Source organism: Vombatus ursinus, unplaced genomic scaffold, assembly GCF_900497805.2.
Source record: "Vombatus ursinus unplaced genomic scaffold, bare-nosed wombat genome assembly UNPS02014770.1, whole genome shotgun sequence".
Lineage (NCBI taxonomy): Eukaryota > Metazoa > Chordata > Mammalia > Diprotodontia > Vombatidae > Vombatus > Vombatus ursinus.
This window is the reverse complement of record NW_020954548.1, coordinates 24,197,798-24,214,920: the sequence shown is the minus strand read 5'-3', so window position 1 is coordinate 24,214,920 and position 17,123 is coordinate 24,197,798. Positions and strand designations below refer to the sequence as shown.

At 38.0% G+C, this 17,123-nt stretch overlaps 1 protein-coding gene across 1 annotated transcript in view; it reads right to left on the bottom strand.

The window, feature by feature from the left end:
* The window catches only part of GLDC (glycine decarboxylase), a 110,196-nt gene that overhangs the window by 72,026 nt on the left and 21,047 nt on the right, over window positions 1–17,123 (bottom strand). The window contains exons 3-4 of the mRNA XM_027863103.1: window positions 12,633–12,768; window positions 257–421 (exon numbers count right to left, since the gene is read on the bottom strand). Coding sequence (XP_027718904.1) covers window positions 257–421; window positions 12,633–12,768 — 301 coding nt within the window. The remainder of the gene's footprint in view (window positions 1–256; window positions 422–12,632; window positions 12,769–17,123) is intronic.

Sequence of the window (17,123 nt, the reverse complement as noted above, 5' to 3'; positions counted from 1 at the left end):
AGAGAAGAGAAGAGAAGAGAAGAGAAGAGAAGAGAAGAGAAGAGAAGGCTGGGAACAGCAGTTGTGGAGAATTTGATTGTGAATTAGGGAACAATGAAGGATGGTTGTACAACTGTGAGGAGCTGGTTGAAATTAGATTATATATATTCATATGGGATTTGGTTGGTAGAGGTGCATAACTTCTTCCAGTTAGCCTTCCCTGCACATCAGGTGATGGTTGCACTCCTTCCAGGCTACAAGGATGTAATGGCCTTACCTGTAACATAACTGCATAGCCTCTGCTGCAGCCGTTCCCTCATCTAGCAAGGAAGCATTGGCTACATCCAACCCAGTGATATCACACACCATGGTCTGGAAATTGAGCAAACTCTCCAGTCTTCCCTGGGACACCTCAGGTTGGTAAGGGGTATACTGGGTAACCCTGTAAGGAAAACAAAACACACCAACACTGTCCCTTTGACTTTTCAAAAAAGCCCCTTTCCCAAAGTCATTCCTTATTCATAAATAATAATGCAATAATTCAACAAATATTTACAAAGCACCTAATAAGTCCAGGTGGTACAGTGGATAGTGTGCCAAGCTTGGAGACTTATCTTTCTAAGTTCAAATCTGGCCTCAGACACTTACTAGCTGTGTGACCCTGGGCAAGTCACTTAACTTTGTTTACCTCAGTTTCTTTATCTGTAAAATGAGCTGGAGAAGGAAATGACAAACAACTCCAGTATCTTTGCCAAGAAAACCCCAAATGGGGTCACAAAGAGCCAGACACAACTCCATAATAACAACAACAAATACGTCCAGGTCTCTTAGACTTTTCAGCAATATCATGCTAGCTTTTAGCCCAAAAAGTCATTTCTGCCTCTAAAATTTAGAATTTCTGCTTTTAGAAGCAGAAAGGGGCCCATGAAGAACTAAGGACTATGGGTTTTTTTTTTTCATTTTTTGTTTTTAATTTATGGGTTTCTGTAGCCCAAAATCTTATCAGTGGCCAACCTAGTCACAAACTTTTCCACATTTAACTAGACTAATCCTATTTTGGAAGATCGAGCAGATAAATCAAGCCATAAACATTAAGAGATTGCTGTATGCTGGGCACTGTGTCAGATGCTGGAGATAAAGATTAACATGAAATAGTCCCTGCCCTCAAGGAGTTTAGATTCTATTGGGTAAGACAAAATGAAAATGTATTTCTGAGTATATGCAAAATGAATACAAGATAATTTGGGGTAGGTAGGTGGTGCAGTGGTTAGAGTGCCTGGCCTGGAGTTGGGAAAATACAAGTTCAAATCCAGCCTCAAACACTTAATAGCTGTGTGACCTTGGACAAGTTATTTAACCCCTGTTTGCTTCAGTTTCCTCGATTGAAAAATGGGAATAATAATAGCACTTATCTCCCAGGATTGTTTGTGAGGACCAAAAGCGATAACAATTATAAAAATGCTTAGCACAGTGTCTGGCACAAAGTGCTATATAAAGGCTAGCAATTATTATTGTTACTATTATTTTAAGGAGAGAGGCACTAATACCTGAGGGGATTAGGAAAAGGATTCATGTAGAAAGTGTCACATGAACTGAACTTAGAAGAAACTCAGACTCTAAAGGGTGGAATGGAGAGAGAACATCCCAGCAATGGGGAACAGCCAGTATAAACGAACCAACATAGGGAACAGGGTGTCATGGATGAGGCCAGTTTGACTAGATTGTAGAGAGTGAAGAGAAGTAATATGTAATAAGAATGGAAAGGTAGTTTCAAGCCACGTTGTAAAGAGCTTTAAATACCAAAGCAATAGGTACTTGATTTTAGAAACAGTAGGGAGTAACATGATCAGATGTGTGCATTAGGAAAATCAATTTGGCAGCTGTGTGAAGGATGAGATTCAAGGCAGGGGGACCAAAGAGAAGTCCAGGTAAGAGGTGGTGAAGAATGAACTAGGGTGGTGGTTGTGTGAGGAGAGAAGGAGGTTATAAGACATGTGGAGGTAGAATTGACAAGATTTAGAAATGATTGTGTATATGGGGTGGGAAAGAGCAGGAAATAGGACAATGCCAAGGTTTCAAACCCAAGTGACTGGATGGATGGTGGTGCCCTCAACAGAAATGGGGAAATTGGGACAAGAGGTGTGTTTGTGGGAGAGATAATGGGGTTGTGGGACATGTTAAGGTTGAGATGCCTACATGACAGGTAGCGTGAATTGTCCAAGAGGCAGGCAGAGTCATCTATAAACACTTTACAGTTCAATCATATTAATAATAACACCTGACATATATATAGGTAAGGTTTGTAAAGCACCCTACATAGACTATCTCATTGGAACTTCATAACAACCCTGAGAGACAGGCACTATAGGTATCGTTATCTCCACTTTGTAAATGAAAAAACTGAGGCTCGGAGAGTCCAGGTGACTTTCCCGTGGTCATGGAGTTAATAGCATAGTGGAAAGGCTACTGGATATGGAGTCAAAGGATCTGGACTCAAATCCTGACTTTTCCACTTAATACTATGAAGACTGGATATGTCACTTAATCGCTCTAGGACAGAGATTTCTAAAGGCTCTTCCAAATATAAATGTGTGATTCTGGGAAGACTCAGAGGTAAGATTCAAACCCAGGACCAAGAACAGCATTTTATCCATTAGGCCAAAACTTATAATCCAAAAACAAAACCCTCAAAAACCCAGGTTATAGACACACCATGATGAGGTCATTTGGGCAGATCCCAGAATCCCACAGCACTAATGCAGTGCTGGAGTGCTGAGAAATCCAGATCTGAGCTCAAATGGAGCTCTAGGACCCTCCTAGTAATTCTGGAAGTTCCCCCTTCTTTGAGTGTCATGGGAAGAATGGGAGTCAGGAGACCAAAAGACCATTTCTTGTTGCCCACATAATGGGGCTGAACTAGAACTCACGGCCTTCATAAGCTGTGTTTGGACTGAGAAGACCTGAGTTCAAATCTAGACTTTGACTCTTATTAGATCCATGGCCACAGGCAAATCATTTTACCTCTCTAGGCCTCAGTCTCTTAATCTGTAAAATAGCTATGACAATATTTCTACTACCTCCTTCAAAAGGTTGTTGTTGGTATCAAATGAGATAATATGGCATGGCATTATTATAGTTTGTTATCATATAATTTATTATAATGTAATATTATCTATATAATCTGTTATCTAATGTATAATATTATCTAATGCCATTTGTTGTAATTATTATAACTTATTATAATAATATATTATTACCCTCAAATTAATATATTCTCAATTTTCTTGCTGTGCTTAACACTTACTACCACTTATTCAAATTTGTTCAACTATGGGGACCATTTGCATTCTATACCGGGTGTCCCTAAATCTAAGAGTTTGGGGACATCCTGTATAATTATAATATCCTGAACTACTAGGAAAGTTTTAGGAATAAAGTTTCCTCCTTTCTTAAATCCATTTCCTCTAACCCCTAGAATTGTTAAACAATCTGTGTATATACGATGAATATTCTCTCCCTGTATACCATCAGCTCCCTCCCCTTAATTTTTTTTAGAAGGCTAGGAAACGAAGCCCAAAGATGACTTGGCATTTTTACTCTCTGTTCACCCCAAGGATGGAAGTTGGGTTAACAAGAGGTAGAAAGTTAAAAATTTTGAAATAACTTTCAGACATTTTAACTGGACCAAGAGGCTTTTTTAAAGTGGGGGGAGGGGCAGGAACTGTCTAGTAACTCTGAGCCTCCACTGACATCCTGCACAATCTGGTGTTTCAGCAACCTCGATCCCAGTTGCCAAATTCCAAGGACTTGGTGAACTGGAATGAATCAGGCCAACAAGACACAGTGCAGGCAAGCGGAGGGGAGAATTCACCCCAGGATCCCGTGCAGTAGCAGGGGTCAGACAACAGCTTTTGCAACCAAAGCTGGTCTGAGTCCTGCTCTTATACAACCAGGAACTCTCACAAAGTAGAAAGAAGCAAAACACGCAGAATGGGCAGTGAGGGAAGAACAAAATGGCTAGAGAGCTCGAATGTCATTACTTTTCCTATCCAAAAATTTATTAAATAGACCTATGTATATTTAGTGTGTATTTGCAAGGCCCAGAAAGAAGAGAAATAAACCAAATAGGTCTCTTATTGTAGAGTAGGCACTGGGGGTTTTTTCTCCTTCAGGGGCTCATCAGTCAAACTCTCTTGAATGTTAATTCTCCAAAATTTGGTCTATTTGTTCTGAGGTTCTCTACTTAGCTTTCTGGGAGTAAAGAAAAGGGGAAAAGTTAAAAATGAGGCCTACCAAAGTCCTGAGAAGTTAGGTGGCACAGTGGATAGAATGCCAGGCTTGGGAGTCAGGAAGACATATCTTCCTGAGTTCAAATCTCATCTCAGACACTTACTAGCTGTGTGACCCTGGGCAAATAACCCTGTTTGCCTCAGTTTCCTCATCTACAAAATGAGCTAAAGAAGGAAATGACAAACCACTCCATTATCTTTGCCAACAAAACCCCCAATGGGGTCAGGAAGAATGGATGCAACTAATTGAACAGCAACAGCCAAAGTCCTATTCAGCCTTTAAAGCCCAACTGAAATGCTCCCCGCACCAAGAAGCTTTCCTTGATAGACCATTGGACTTGGAGTCAGGAAGACCTGAATTCAAGACCTGCCATAGACAATTATTAGAAATATGGTCCTGGGTAAGTTATTTAACCTCTCTCAGAATCAAGCCTCTCCTACCTTTCCAGTCTTCATACACCTTACTCCCCTACCCACACTCTTCCATCCAGTGACACTGGCCTCATGGATGTTCCACAAAGAAGACATTCCATCTCTTGACTCTGGACATTTTCTCTAGCTGTTGTTCCTCCCTGACTGGAATACCTTCCTCTACCCCTGCTATTGACCTCCCTGGCTTCCATTAAGGCCCAACTAAAATCCCACCTTTTACAGGAAGTTTTCCCTAACCCCTCTTCATTTCAATGCCTTCCCTCTTTGAATTATTTCCCATTTATCCTATATATAGCTTACTTTGCTTGTATTTGTTTGCATGTTGTTGCCCCCACTAAATTGCAAGCTCCTTGAGGGCAGAGAATATCTTGCCTCTTTTTGGTATCCCCAGTGCTTAGCATGTATTATCTCCAATGTTTGGCATGTAGTAGGCACTTATTAAATGTTTATTGATTTACTGGTGGATGATAATATGTAAAATGAGGAAAATAATGGTAGCTAGTTCACAAGACTATTGTGAGGATCAAATGCGATTATATATATAAAGTGCTTTACAAACCTTAAAGCTGTGTACAAATGCTAGCTATTATTATAATGACATCCCTGACAAAAATTTCACATGGTGGTGGATTTTGCAACTCTCTAATGCAATCAAGGCATGTCTAATTAAGAGGCAAAGTGGGTAGAGATCAGACTTTGGAGCCAGAAAGACCTGGGTTCAAGTTCTGCCCCATCAATGACTGTGTAACCCTGAGCAAGTCACTTCATTTCTCAATGCTAGGCAATATAAAGTAAAGAGAATATGCAATCTGCATTGGTAAAAGTATTTACATAATCTGGGATTCTCCTAAACTTAATGCCCTTATAAAGTATTTTGGCATATTATTTGGGCTGGCATAGTAGATAGAGCAATGGGGCCTGGAGTTAGAAAGGTCTGAGTTCAAATCCCTCCACCCCCCACCCCCCAGACTGTGTGACCCTGGACAAGTCATTTAACCACTCTGCCTCAGTTTCCTCAACTGTTAAATAGGGATAGTAGTACCTACCTCCCAGGGTTCTCATGAGGATCCAATGAGTTAATATTTCTAAAGCACTTAGTCAGTGCCTGGCACATTGTAGGCTTTTAATAAATGCTTGTTTTCTTCCTTCCTTCATATCCATTACAAGACTAACTCCTTAAGGGTCAGGATAGTATATAATCTCAAATTTGTCCTTCTTTCTCCCTCACCTCTCTACCCCACACCAACCGAAATTTCCTATGTCTTCTACATACACTAAGGACTGAAAGAAGGAACATACCTATCTACTCGGGGTCAGAATGAGAAGGGAAAATGAGAAGATCTTAGGAAACCCGCCCATTCTCGACTTTTACATAGCCTACTCATCTTTCTCCTTTACATCTTGTATTTTTAACCTTCTCACCCTACCTTCCACCAGTACACTGGTATCTTTACCTTTTGCAAGGATCTCTAGAATCTAATGTCCCTCAAAGGAAGAGGAACACTTCTTTACTTCTAAAGAAAGCCCTTGCAGGATAGCTCCCTAACAACGAGAGACCCACTGCAAAATTAAAGTTCATCACTCTGAGGGTAATTCAGGCCATTCCCAAATGCACCTTCACTGTAAATTCAGCAGTGGAGAAACATGGACGCTGAGATGCTGCTAGTCAGCTAAAAGAGCCCACAATGTCACTTGTCATATTATATCTATGTAACCCTTGACAAAGTCCTAGGAGGTAGGTTGTGCAAGTAGTATTTTTTTTAAGATAAGGAACTGAGGTTATTAGAAGTTAAGTAACTGGTGCCAGGCAAATAACCCAGGCCGTCAGACTCCAAGTCCAACATTCTTTCACTACATGCCACAGGTCATTCCCAAAACATCTATTTTTTTAAAAAGCAGTAACCTTTATTAGATCAGCAGTTCTCAAAGTGTGGTCCATTAAAGCCTAACCTTTTCAAGGGGTCCATGAGGGCAAAATTATTTTCATAAATAATACTAAGAGATTATTTGCCTTTTTAAATACTTTTTTCTTGTTCAATTACATATCTGAGGCTGAATGTTCTTCATGTACTTCAACCAAAACAAAATATCAACAGATTGAATGCAGAAGCAGTTATGAGAATCCAGCTGCCCTTTATTAAGCTAACATTAGAGACTTACAAAAACATGTAAAACAATGCCACTCTTCTCACTTTTTGTTTTAGAAATATATATTTTTCATTTTCATTCATTCAAATGCACATTTTTATAATATTATTTACATTAACATATAATGGGTTTATTATTATATTGAAATGAATTAATAATTTTAGTGTATCTTTTTATTTACAATGTGGTAAATATCAATAGATATGACCAACATAAATAAAAGCTCTTTGGGGTCCTCAATAATTTAAGAATGTAATGGACCAAAAAGACTAAAATGTTTAAGAAGGCTGCATTCAATAATTCTCTAGAACTAGGTAATGGAATGAGCACTATATTGGGAGTAGAGAAATCTTGTTTCTAATTTCACCTCAGTTGATACATTTGTGTGACCCCAGGCAAGTCATAATATCACTCTGGGCCACAATTTCCTCATTTGTTTAAAAGGGGGTGCATTAGCATCAATCATAATTTCCCAATTCACACTTCGCCCATTATAACCTCAGTGCAGCAACTCTTCAGGAGCTGAGGGGGCAGGATGAGCTGCAGAGAAAGGGAGAAGCTAGAGAAACAAGGGATCAGAACCTAGGGAGAAGGAGGAAAGGAAATGAAAGAACAAAGCCTTTTGTGTTTGTTTCTTTGTTGTAAGGTTGTGGGCTTTTAAGAAATAACAGCAAACTTTGGGTTAGAGGAAACTAAGAGATAAAAGAGATGAACTTCATAATTTTTAAAAAATCATTTATATAACAAAAAACAATATATTCAGAATGGGAAAAAAAACCTTCTGGTGAAACAATTGCTAAAAGTCTGACATCCAAAATTTATAAGAACTGACATCAATTCCTAATGGCTATTTTCTGGTTGTGAAACGGTCAAAGGTTATAAACACAGTTCTTAAAACTATCAACAATCACAAGATTTTAAAATCTCTAATAATCAGAAAAATGCAATTTAAAAGAACCAAAATTCCATCCGACTCTGATCAAATTGGAAAAAAAAATAAACTATCACAAAATTTGATGCAGCCATAATAAAAACAGGTGTGCTATTTATTGCACAATCAGTGAAGTTGTGAATTGACCCAATCTTTTTGGAAAGTATTATGAAATGACAGAGTTAAGAGTTATAAAAAACAAGCATATCCTTCACCCAGTGGTCTCAATATTAGGATGATACCCCCCCCAAATACTGTCAATGGCATTATTTCCAATGGCAAATAATGGAAAGAAAACTAGAGGACCATCAATTGGAGAATGGTTAGACAAAGTATGGTCTATAAAATAAAGAATATGGAGAATCTCAAAGAAAAATAGGAAAACATATGAAGTGATAAAGAATACAGAACCAAAATAACAACATACACTGATGACAAACATATAGTAAAAGACAAAAATATATAATAGCATAACATAGCATATATACAATCAAAAAGGTAAAAAAGTACCAGGAAAAAAAGGATGATGTGTTACAATGTGAAATATACATCTCTTATACATTAGTATCCTCTACTAAACTCTGCTAGAATAAATACTTAAAAGTAAGAAAGCTACAAAAATGAATTATATAATTCAGTTTTTCTCTCATTCATATTAAGTCTCCCACATGAAATATATATGAATGTACACATCTAAAGCACTCTTCCCATATAATAGTTACAAGAAACCCTAGTTGGTGAAAATAGGAGTTCCATGAAAAATGTTGATTCTAACTATATTTTCATTTTTAAAGCATAAAATATGAAACTATAATAAAAATATTCATGTGAGGCAAGTGTAACTTTACTCACCTTTTGATTATCACAATAATAGGGACTTTCAGTAAGTAGAGGCAATATGGCTAATCAACCTTTTTTCCCTCCTTCCTTCCTATGCCATCCAAGAAGGGTTTAAGTGCCCACTACGTACCAGGCACTGGATTTCACAAGAGACTAATTTTAATCAACGTGAACTTTCCCTAGTTTATTTGCTATTTCCCTGTGTTCAAATGGATTTCAATTTTCCTTACTTTGGACCCTGCATTTCTGCTAATCAGCATGATTAAGTAAATAGTATTTGAAAGCTCCCTTTCAAGATGAAAAACACAACAGTTTGTAAGTAAATGGGTGCTTATATTTTCTCCCTTGCATACCTCAGAGTAGAAAGTGCTTAGTAAATCTTAAAGCTCTTTAGAAACATAAATTTCCCCCCTAAAATGCCTAAATACCCTACATCTTTTTCTTTTAAAAATTATTCAAGAAATTGTACAAGTATTCAATTTGTTCAAGTAGACAATAAATTTAATCTCACAAATTACCCAACAAAATCTCAGACTCAAGGACTATCAAATTCTCAGTTGCTTACATTATTATTTGAATTCATCCAATTCTTTAGCATAACTCCACAGGAAAAAAAAGACACCCCCTCCCCCAGGCATGTGTACTTTTTAATTAGGGGATAGAACTGCTTCAATAGAGAAAAAAAACAGAATAAAAACCTAAGTTTTTGGCCCATTCTTCCTATATTACAGCTGGCTATTTAAATGTAGCCTACAAGAGCTCTGTTTTGCTTCTTAAATAGGTTTTTGGCTTTAAGAAAAAAAGCAACACACACAAAAAGCCAGTCTGTAACAGACTCCACAGAAACATCAGACACTCAATATAGCATCCTCATTTATTTTAAAGTAATCAGTATTCCCCATCATTCTGCCTTAGGCTTTCCTTTAGAATTGGGAAGGGGAGGCAGCAAGACATAACTGGTAACACCCGGCTGCCATTCTGGAAGCAAAACTATAGAAGAGCCAAATAGCTCAAAAGAAAAATCCCCTTCCCACACACTTTCATGTCAGTTACTAAAATTACAAAGCCGTTACCATCAGAAATACTGGATTCCCATAAAATTAAATCTTAGACTTGACGTATTTTTTTTTTTTGGCAAGCCAAATATTTGTATTCTTTCGAGGCTAAGCTATTCATTTGTTTTCACATCACGTCACCAGAATTTGTTAGTCCTGCTTCTATGGAAACCATTCAGAATTGTGATAATGTGAAGACTATCAGGAAACATGTGCAAGCATGCTACTCCACCTCCTTTCACAGTACAAAATTGTCACCCAGTTTATACTGAGCTTTAGGAGAGCAGGGTGATGTTCTGTGAGATGCACAGAAACAGACATGACCAGCAGGCAAGGGACGATGTCATTGCCCCCTGAAATGTCAGTGTAAAATAGGTGAAGGAACTCGCTCAATGCTAGCAATGTGGTGAATAATCTGTATTGGAAGGCCGAGCAAATGCTGCTGGCCAGGATTTAAAAGTGCTGAACTAACGCAAACCATTCATTGTACTTGGTAAGACAGATTTTTTTTTTTTGAAGAAGGAAAAAGGCAAGCCATTTGCTTTTGTGACAAAGCTTAGGGTATACCATTCAAAGAAATAGCCAAGAAAAAACCCTTACCGTCACATTCTCCTATTCTCTTTCTCTCTTTCTAAAAACTACCATTTCAGATGGCTAATACAAATCTAATACTCTTGTAATTACTTCTCCAGCCTAAAAAATCTGTTTATCTAATAAGAGCACATTGAGCTAACAGTTATTAACAAGCCAGTTGAGTACACGAAAATGGAAGTTGCTGTATCAGGGCCATGACTAGGAATTTTTGTGCCTAAGGATAGCAGCACAAAATGCTACTTCAGTTTGAGAAATAAGAAGGGAGGTACCATCCCCTGGAGTGAAGTGAAGACTGACAAACCAGTGTAAGATCACTACCAGGAGGCTATGAGTCAGGTGGGAAGAGAAAGAAGGATAAAACCTCTGTAGGAGCTTATGCAACTCAGGACTGTGCTTTTTATCAGCACTCTATGTTCAGTGTCCTGCGACAAAACCAAAATCACCATTGCGCAATCCTTATTACAGCTCTGTGTTGTATATTAAGTGATAAATAACTATGATCGTGTCATGAGACCAGGCCTAATATTTAAAGATATCCCATTGATGTCCATAAATAATCAATGGCAACACTCACACACAGAATAGCTAGAAAAAACAACAGCAACCAAAAACAGATCAAATGGTCACATGTTTTAATATAGGATCATAGGAGACCTTAGAGAGAATCTTTCTTTTTCTTCCTTCATGGCTCAACTCAAGTACTCTCTCTTATGTGTCCCCTCTTCCATTTTTTCCTTTTTTGGTAAGGCAATCGGGGATAAATGACTTGCTCAGGGTCACACAGCTAGTAAGTGTCAAATAACTGAGGCCAGATTTGAACTCAGGTCCTCCTGACTCCAAGACCAGAGCTCTATCAACTGCGCCACCTAGCTGCCCCATATGCGTTCTCTCTCAACTATGAAGCTCTGATTATCACTGGAAGAGGGGTGGATATAGAGATAAATCCATCTATATATATGGATAAGGATGAAGTGATCCTATGAACAGGAAAACAACCCAAAATGATTGCCAACCAATGGTGAAAAAGAAACCCACTTTCCTTTATGAAGGACAGCATATGTGGGTGTAGTACAGAAGCACAGTGAACAGTCAGAGCCTTAAGAGGAACCATGCTAAAAGAATTTAGATTAGTAGATTAGGGGAAAGGTTCATCTCAAGAGTAGAGAGGAAGAGCCGAATGGTCCATAGCTGGTTTCCTAAGTTTCCTGAGTTCATATCTGACCTTGGATACTTACTAGCTGTGTGACACTGGGCTAATCACTTAACCTCTCTTTGCCTCAAGTTTTCTCAACTGTAAAATGAGGATAGAAATAGCACTTACCTAGCCAGTTGTTTTGAGGATCAAATGAAATAATATTCATAAAAAAAAGTGCTTAGCAAATTGTCTGGCAGGTAGTAAATACTACCTAAATACTATTTTCTTCCCTTCCCTTTCTTTCCTCCACCCCAAGACGAATATCCAAGATCCACTGGCTCCCTTAGGAAGGATTTGATAGATTACTTGGTATGAATCAGCTTCATGTCTTACTCTTCTGAGGATGTTTTGCATTTTCAAAGTAATCCCTAAAGAAATAAGACTCAAAGGAAAGAATCTCTAATTGAACAATTTTAAGCAGAGTAATAATTGGGTAGGGGAGATATTGGGGATGGAGGGGACAATTCTAGAGTCACAATATATGAGTTGTTACTCATCCACTCTTCTTATATATAAGGCAAACTGTTGCAGAATTATAGGATTGAGAAGGAGCTTTACAAATCATTTAGTTCATCTCCTTTGCTTTTATAAATAATAAAACTGAGATTTAAATACATGATGTTAACATGGAAAGAGAGTTGGGATTTGAACCTAGTTCTTCTGACTAAATTCAGTGCTCTATTAAATCACAGCCCACCATCCTCCTTAAAAATAGCAAATCATAAGAAATTATGAAAAAGTTTCAGAGAAACCCGGGAGGACTTGTATGAACTGATGCAGAGCAAAGTGAGCAAGACCAGGAGAGCCATTTGTACAAGAAAAATAACAATTTAGAACTCTGATCAGTACAATGACCAGGCAAGTTTCCAAACAACCCAGGATGAACCATGCTGCCCACCTCCTGAAAAAAGAGGTAATAGATTCAAGATATAGAATATCTTTTTAAAAGTGGTTAATGCAGAAATTTGATTTGTCTTATTAAGTATATTTTATACAAGGAGTTTGAGTTTATTTCTCTTTTTTTTTCCAGTGGCAAAGGTGGGAGAAAATGGGAAGAAAATAAAATAAAACTGTGTTCATCTAAAGTAATAAAATTAAACTTAAAATTAAAACAATAACAGCAAAAGTGTTTGTTGAATTTCTAAACTGTTATTGAGAAAATACATTACCATCCTGCATTCTCCAACAAATTCCGGACAATGGCCTGAGGTGGTGAGCAGCTATAATAGCCCATGCCAATGTAGGATCTCCAGATCTTATTCTTGCTTGCAATATCGTGCAGGGTTGCAAGGATTTCATTTTCACCTGATTGTGGAGAGAAGGAGAAATGTTAGGAATAGCAAATCAATCTTAGAAGGCAATACTAATTATAGTTTATGAAACCCTTGTCTCATAGGTACTTTACAGAAAGTCGAGAAACACATTAATTTAATCCACAAGGCAATGAGGAAATAGTCCCTGAGCCTCTAATGGAGGCCCAGCACTGTGCAAGGATCCAGAGAAGGAATATAAATGACAGTGTCTCTTTTCCAAAATGAGAAGAGAATATAACCACGTTGTCCTTATTAACAGAGCATGAACGACACTGTACTAGTGGTTTCAAACCCAAATAGAAACAGAATCCTGCTTAGTGGCAGATTGACTTAGAAAAACACAAATTAACATTAACTATGTTGTGCTGTATTTTTATTTTGCTAAATATTTGCCAACTACATTTTAATCTGGTTGACTACACTCCTGAGTTTTGACATCTCTGCTGTATACCTTCAATACCCCAAAATGTTTTGAACAGAGTAAGAATTTAGTAAATGTGTATTCCCTGATCATCCCTTGTCAATAACAACCTTTCCCTCTTGGACTTCACATGAAATTTTATTTTATACCTCTTGAATGGATTGATTATGTAGTTTTGTATTACAGTTATATGTGTATGCCACTCATTCCCCAACTAGATGGTAAGCTCCCAAGAATATGAATCATGTCTTATTGAAATTTTGTACCTGTGCCAGTGCTCAGCAGAACATTCTGTATACAGCAAGGGTTCTATTGATTGACTGGTTGAATAAAACTTAAGGTAATCTTGTATTTTCTACTTTGGCCAATAATTTCCACCTTCTCTTTCTTCACCAGTTTAACCAGGATTCAGTTTGGACTACTGTATATATGATTTTTAGCTTCCCAAACTGGGCATTGCAAGACCTCTGCTCTCCAATCACTCACCCTTAGAAAAATCACAAGCAGATCCAGGCAACTAATAGTGTAGGCTAGAGGTGATGAGGACCTGCAGCAGGGTGGTGGCCTTGTGAGTGGAGAGGTTATGGATATGAGATCTATTGTTGAAGTAGTACCAATGACACTTGGCAACTGATTAGATATGAGGGGTTAAGGAGAGGAAAGAGTAGAGAATGATTCTGAGGTGGCAAACTTGAGTAGAAGGATGGTGGTGCCCTTCATAAGAGTAGGGAAGGAAATAAGCATCTTTTTTTTTATTTTAATTTTTTTTTAACTTTTAGGGAATTGGGGTTAAGTGACTTGCCCAGGGTCACACAGCTAGTAAGTGTCAAGTGTTTGGTCTGAGGCTGGATTTGAACTCAGGTCCTCTTGACTTCAGGGCCGGTGCTCTATCCACTGTGCCACCTCGTTGCCCCAAAATAAGCATCTTTTAAGTGTCTACTATGTATCAAGCACTATGCTAAGTTTTTCATAAATACTATTTTATTCGATCCTTACAACAACTCTGAGAGGTAGATGCCATTACTATCCCCACTTTATGGTTGAGGAAATTGAGGCAGACAGAGGTTAAGTGACTTGCCCAAGGTCACAGAGCTAGTAAAAGTCTGAGGATGGATTTGAACTCAGGTCTTCCTGACTCCAGACCCAGGACTATATCCACTGTACCATCTACCTGTCTATGGCATAGAGAACTCTACAAGATATGTAGAACTTCAGAAGAGGGGATTTTTTTTTTTTTGGAGGGAAAGATAATCAGTTCTGTTTCAGACATGTTGAGTTTGAAATGCTTATCATGATGAGAACTGGAACAAGGGTGGTGGAGTGAAGTGGACAAGTGAGAGATGTGGAAGTAGATTCAATAGGACTAGGCAACTGGATGGGAATGAGTTGCACAATCTCTAATATCACCTGAATTTCTCAATCTAGGAGCCTAGGATCCTATGAAATGAGGTAGTAGAGGTAAAAGTGCTTTCTAAATGGAAAAGCATCATTTACCAAACAGTGTCCCATGTTTTATGAAAAAGGGGTACCATGAGTAAAAGCTGATACTCAGTTGAATACATAGGTTCTTTCCACCACTAAATCCTGGGATATATCTTTCCAGAGCCTAATTCAGGGCCCAGCACTTAGTGGATACTTAATAAATGCTTTGAATAACCACCAAAAAAGCAGATAAGCAGGTCAAAGAGAATAATTTACTTGACAACCACAATAAGTGCAAAAGAAAACAAGAAAAGACATTAGAATGCTAATCACTGCCTTATCTAACTGTGAAGCAAGCCTCCTGCCTATTAGCAAAGAGATAGACTACAGATACAAGATAAAACATTCATTGTTAGACATGGCCAATGAGCTTATTTGTCTAGCTTGATTGTATTTATTTAGTACAAGAGCAATAAATTACTAGGAAGATTTCTATGGGGGCAGGAAGAAGTAAAAAATCAAAGCAACAGAAAGAAAGAGTCCATAAAACACTTTTTTAAACAAAAGGAAAACCCACTCTGAGAAGCGGGGTTCCTTCTATGAGAAGGAAGGAGGAACAACCACAACACCTTGGTTCAGTAAAATAAGGGATTTGGGTCCTTCTATAGCATTGTCCAGCAAGCAGATTCTCTGAAAATTCTCTGCTATTTTGGTGCTACAGGAAAGTCAGTTTTAATCTATAATATAAATGTTTGTTGAATTGAATTGAAACAAGGTCCTGAATAATCTAGAGTTGGCCAATTAAGCAGTGGAAAGGTCTTCTCAATTTCCTTAAATATAGCCTGAAGGTGCTTTGAAACTGTATCTTAAAGAAACATTGTATTTCATAATCCTGAAGGGGCACATAGTTACCATCTGATAAACGCTTGTTGGATTAAATAAAAAGATGGTAGGACAAAGTAAGTTATTAGGCTCTATCTCACACAGTGAGAGAATTAGAAAGTCCCCAAAGACCTTTGCCCAACACAGAGTCAATAAGCTGATGGCTAAAGGGGAGGGTGAAGGGAACATTGCTCTTGGTCCAACCTAGAACTGGATTCAAATTCACCCACAGACCTTAGTAGCGGTGTGACCTTCTTACTTCTCAGTTTCTGCAGTGAGTGACAACCTCACCAGGTAGTTGTGAGGATAGAATGTGATAAAAATATGTAAAGCATTTTGGAAAATATAAGGCTATATAAATGTAAGCTGTTATGCTAACCTCCTCCAAAAGACTGAAATTAATGCATAATGAAAAATATACTTTTGGGACATGACAATATGGGAATTTGTTTTGTTTGATTATGGATATTGTCACAAGGGTTGTTTTTTTTTCTTTTTTTCTTTTCAAAGAAAGGAAGAAACAAGCCTTTATTAAGTGCCTACTATGTGCCAGGCACTGTGCTAAGCACTTTGCAAATATTATCTCAATGAGGAAATTGAGGCAGAGTTAAATAACTTGCCCAGGGTTACGCAGCTAGTATCTGAGGCCAGATATGAACTGAAGGTGTTTTTGATAGGCCCAACACACTATCCAATGTGCCATGTAGCAGCCTCAAAAGTGATGGGGAAAGTAGGAGGGAGAGAAAAAAATTTTGCTAATTGAAAAAAATTTTTAAAGAAAAAATTGAATTATTTTTATTATTTAAAATGTTATTATTGAACTCAAGTTCAAACCCAATGCTTGGCCCCAGAAGGTACAACTAGAAGCAACTGGTGTAAGTTAAAGAGTGGTCAATTTTGATTTGACATAAGGAATTATTTAGAGTCTATCACCTATCATTAATTAGAGTCTATCACATTCAATAATGGAATGGAACAACTCAGTAGGTAGTGAGTTCCCCTTCACCGGAGGTCTTTAAGGAGAGGCTACCTATATGATTGCTTGTCAGATATTCCTGCTCAGGGACAGTCTGAAATAGATGACCTTTGAGAGCCCTTCCAATTATGCTTTGGTGTTTATATAATTTTTTTTTTCAGTTCAGAAAACCTTTGGCTCTAACCAGCCCTAAACCAACATCTTCTCTAATATGGCCCTTGCCTACTCACAGTACTTCCCAGTGCAGGCTCTTGTTTCTACTTAGGCTGCTCTCTGTCCCATCCAACAAGTATGCCATACTCCTTCCTGACTGCCCCCAGGCCTTTGTCCATGTTGTTCACCTCACCTGGAATGTCCTCTCTTCCCTCAGTTTATTCAAATCATATTCATGCTTAGCTCAAACCCACCTCTTTCATGCCTGAAACGTTTCCTGACTTGAAGACGTATATAGGTATAATGGAAAGAGCATGGAATTTGGTATCAGAATATTTGCACTGAAGTCCTTGATCTTAACAAGTTCTCACTTTAATGAGAGATAAGATTTGATGCATATCATAGAACTAGGAATAATAGGTGGATTTAGGTTTGATATAAAGAAAAACTTCCAAAAGTAGAATGGGGCTTCTTTGGGAGGCAGTGTGCTGCC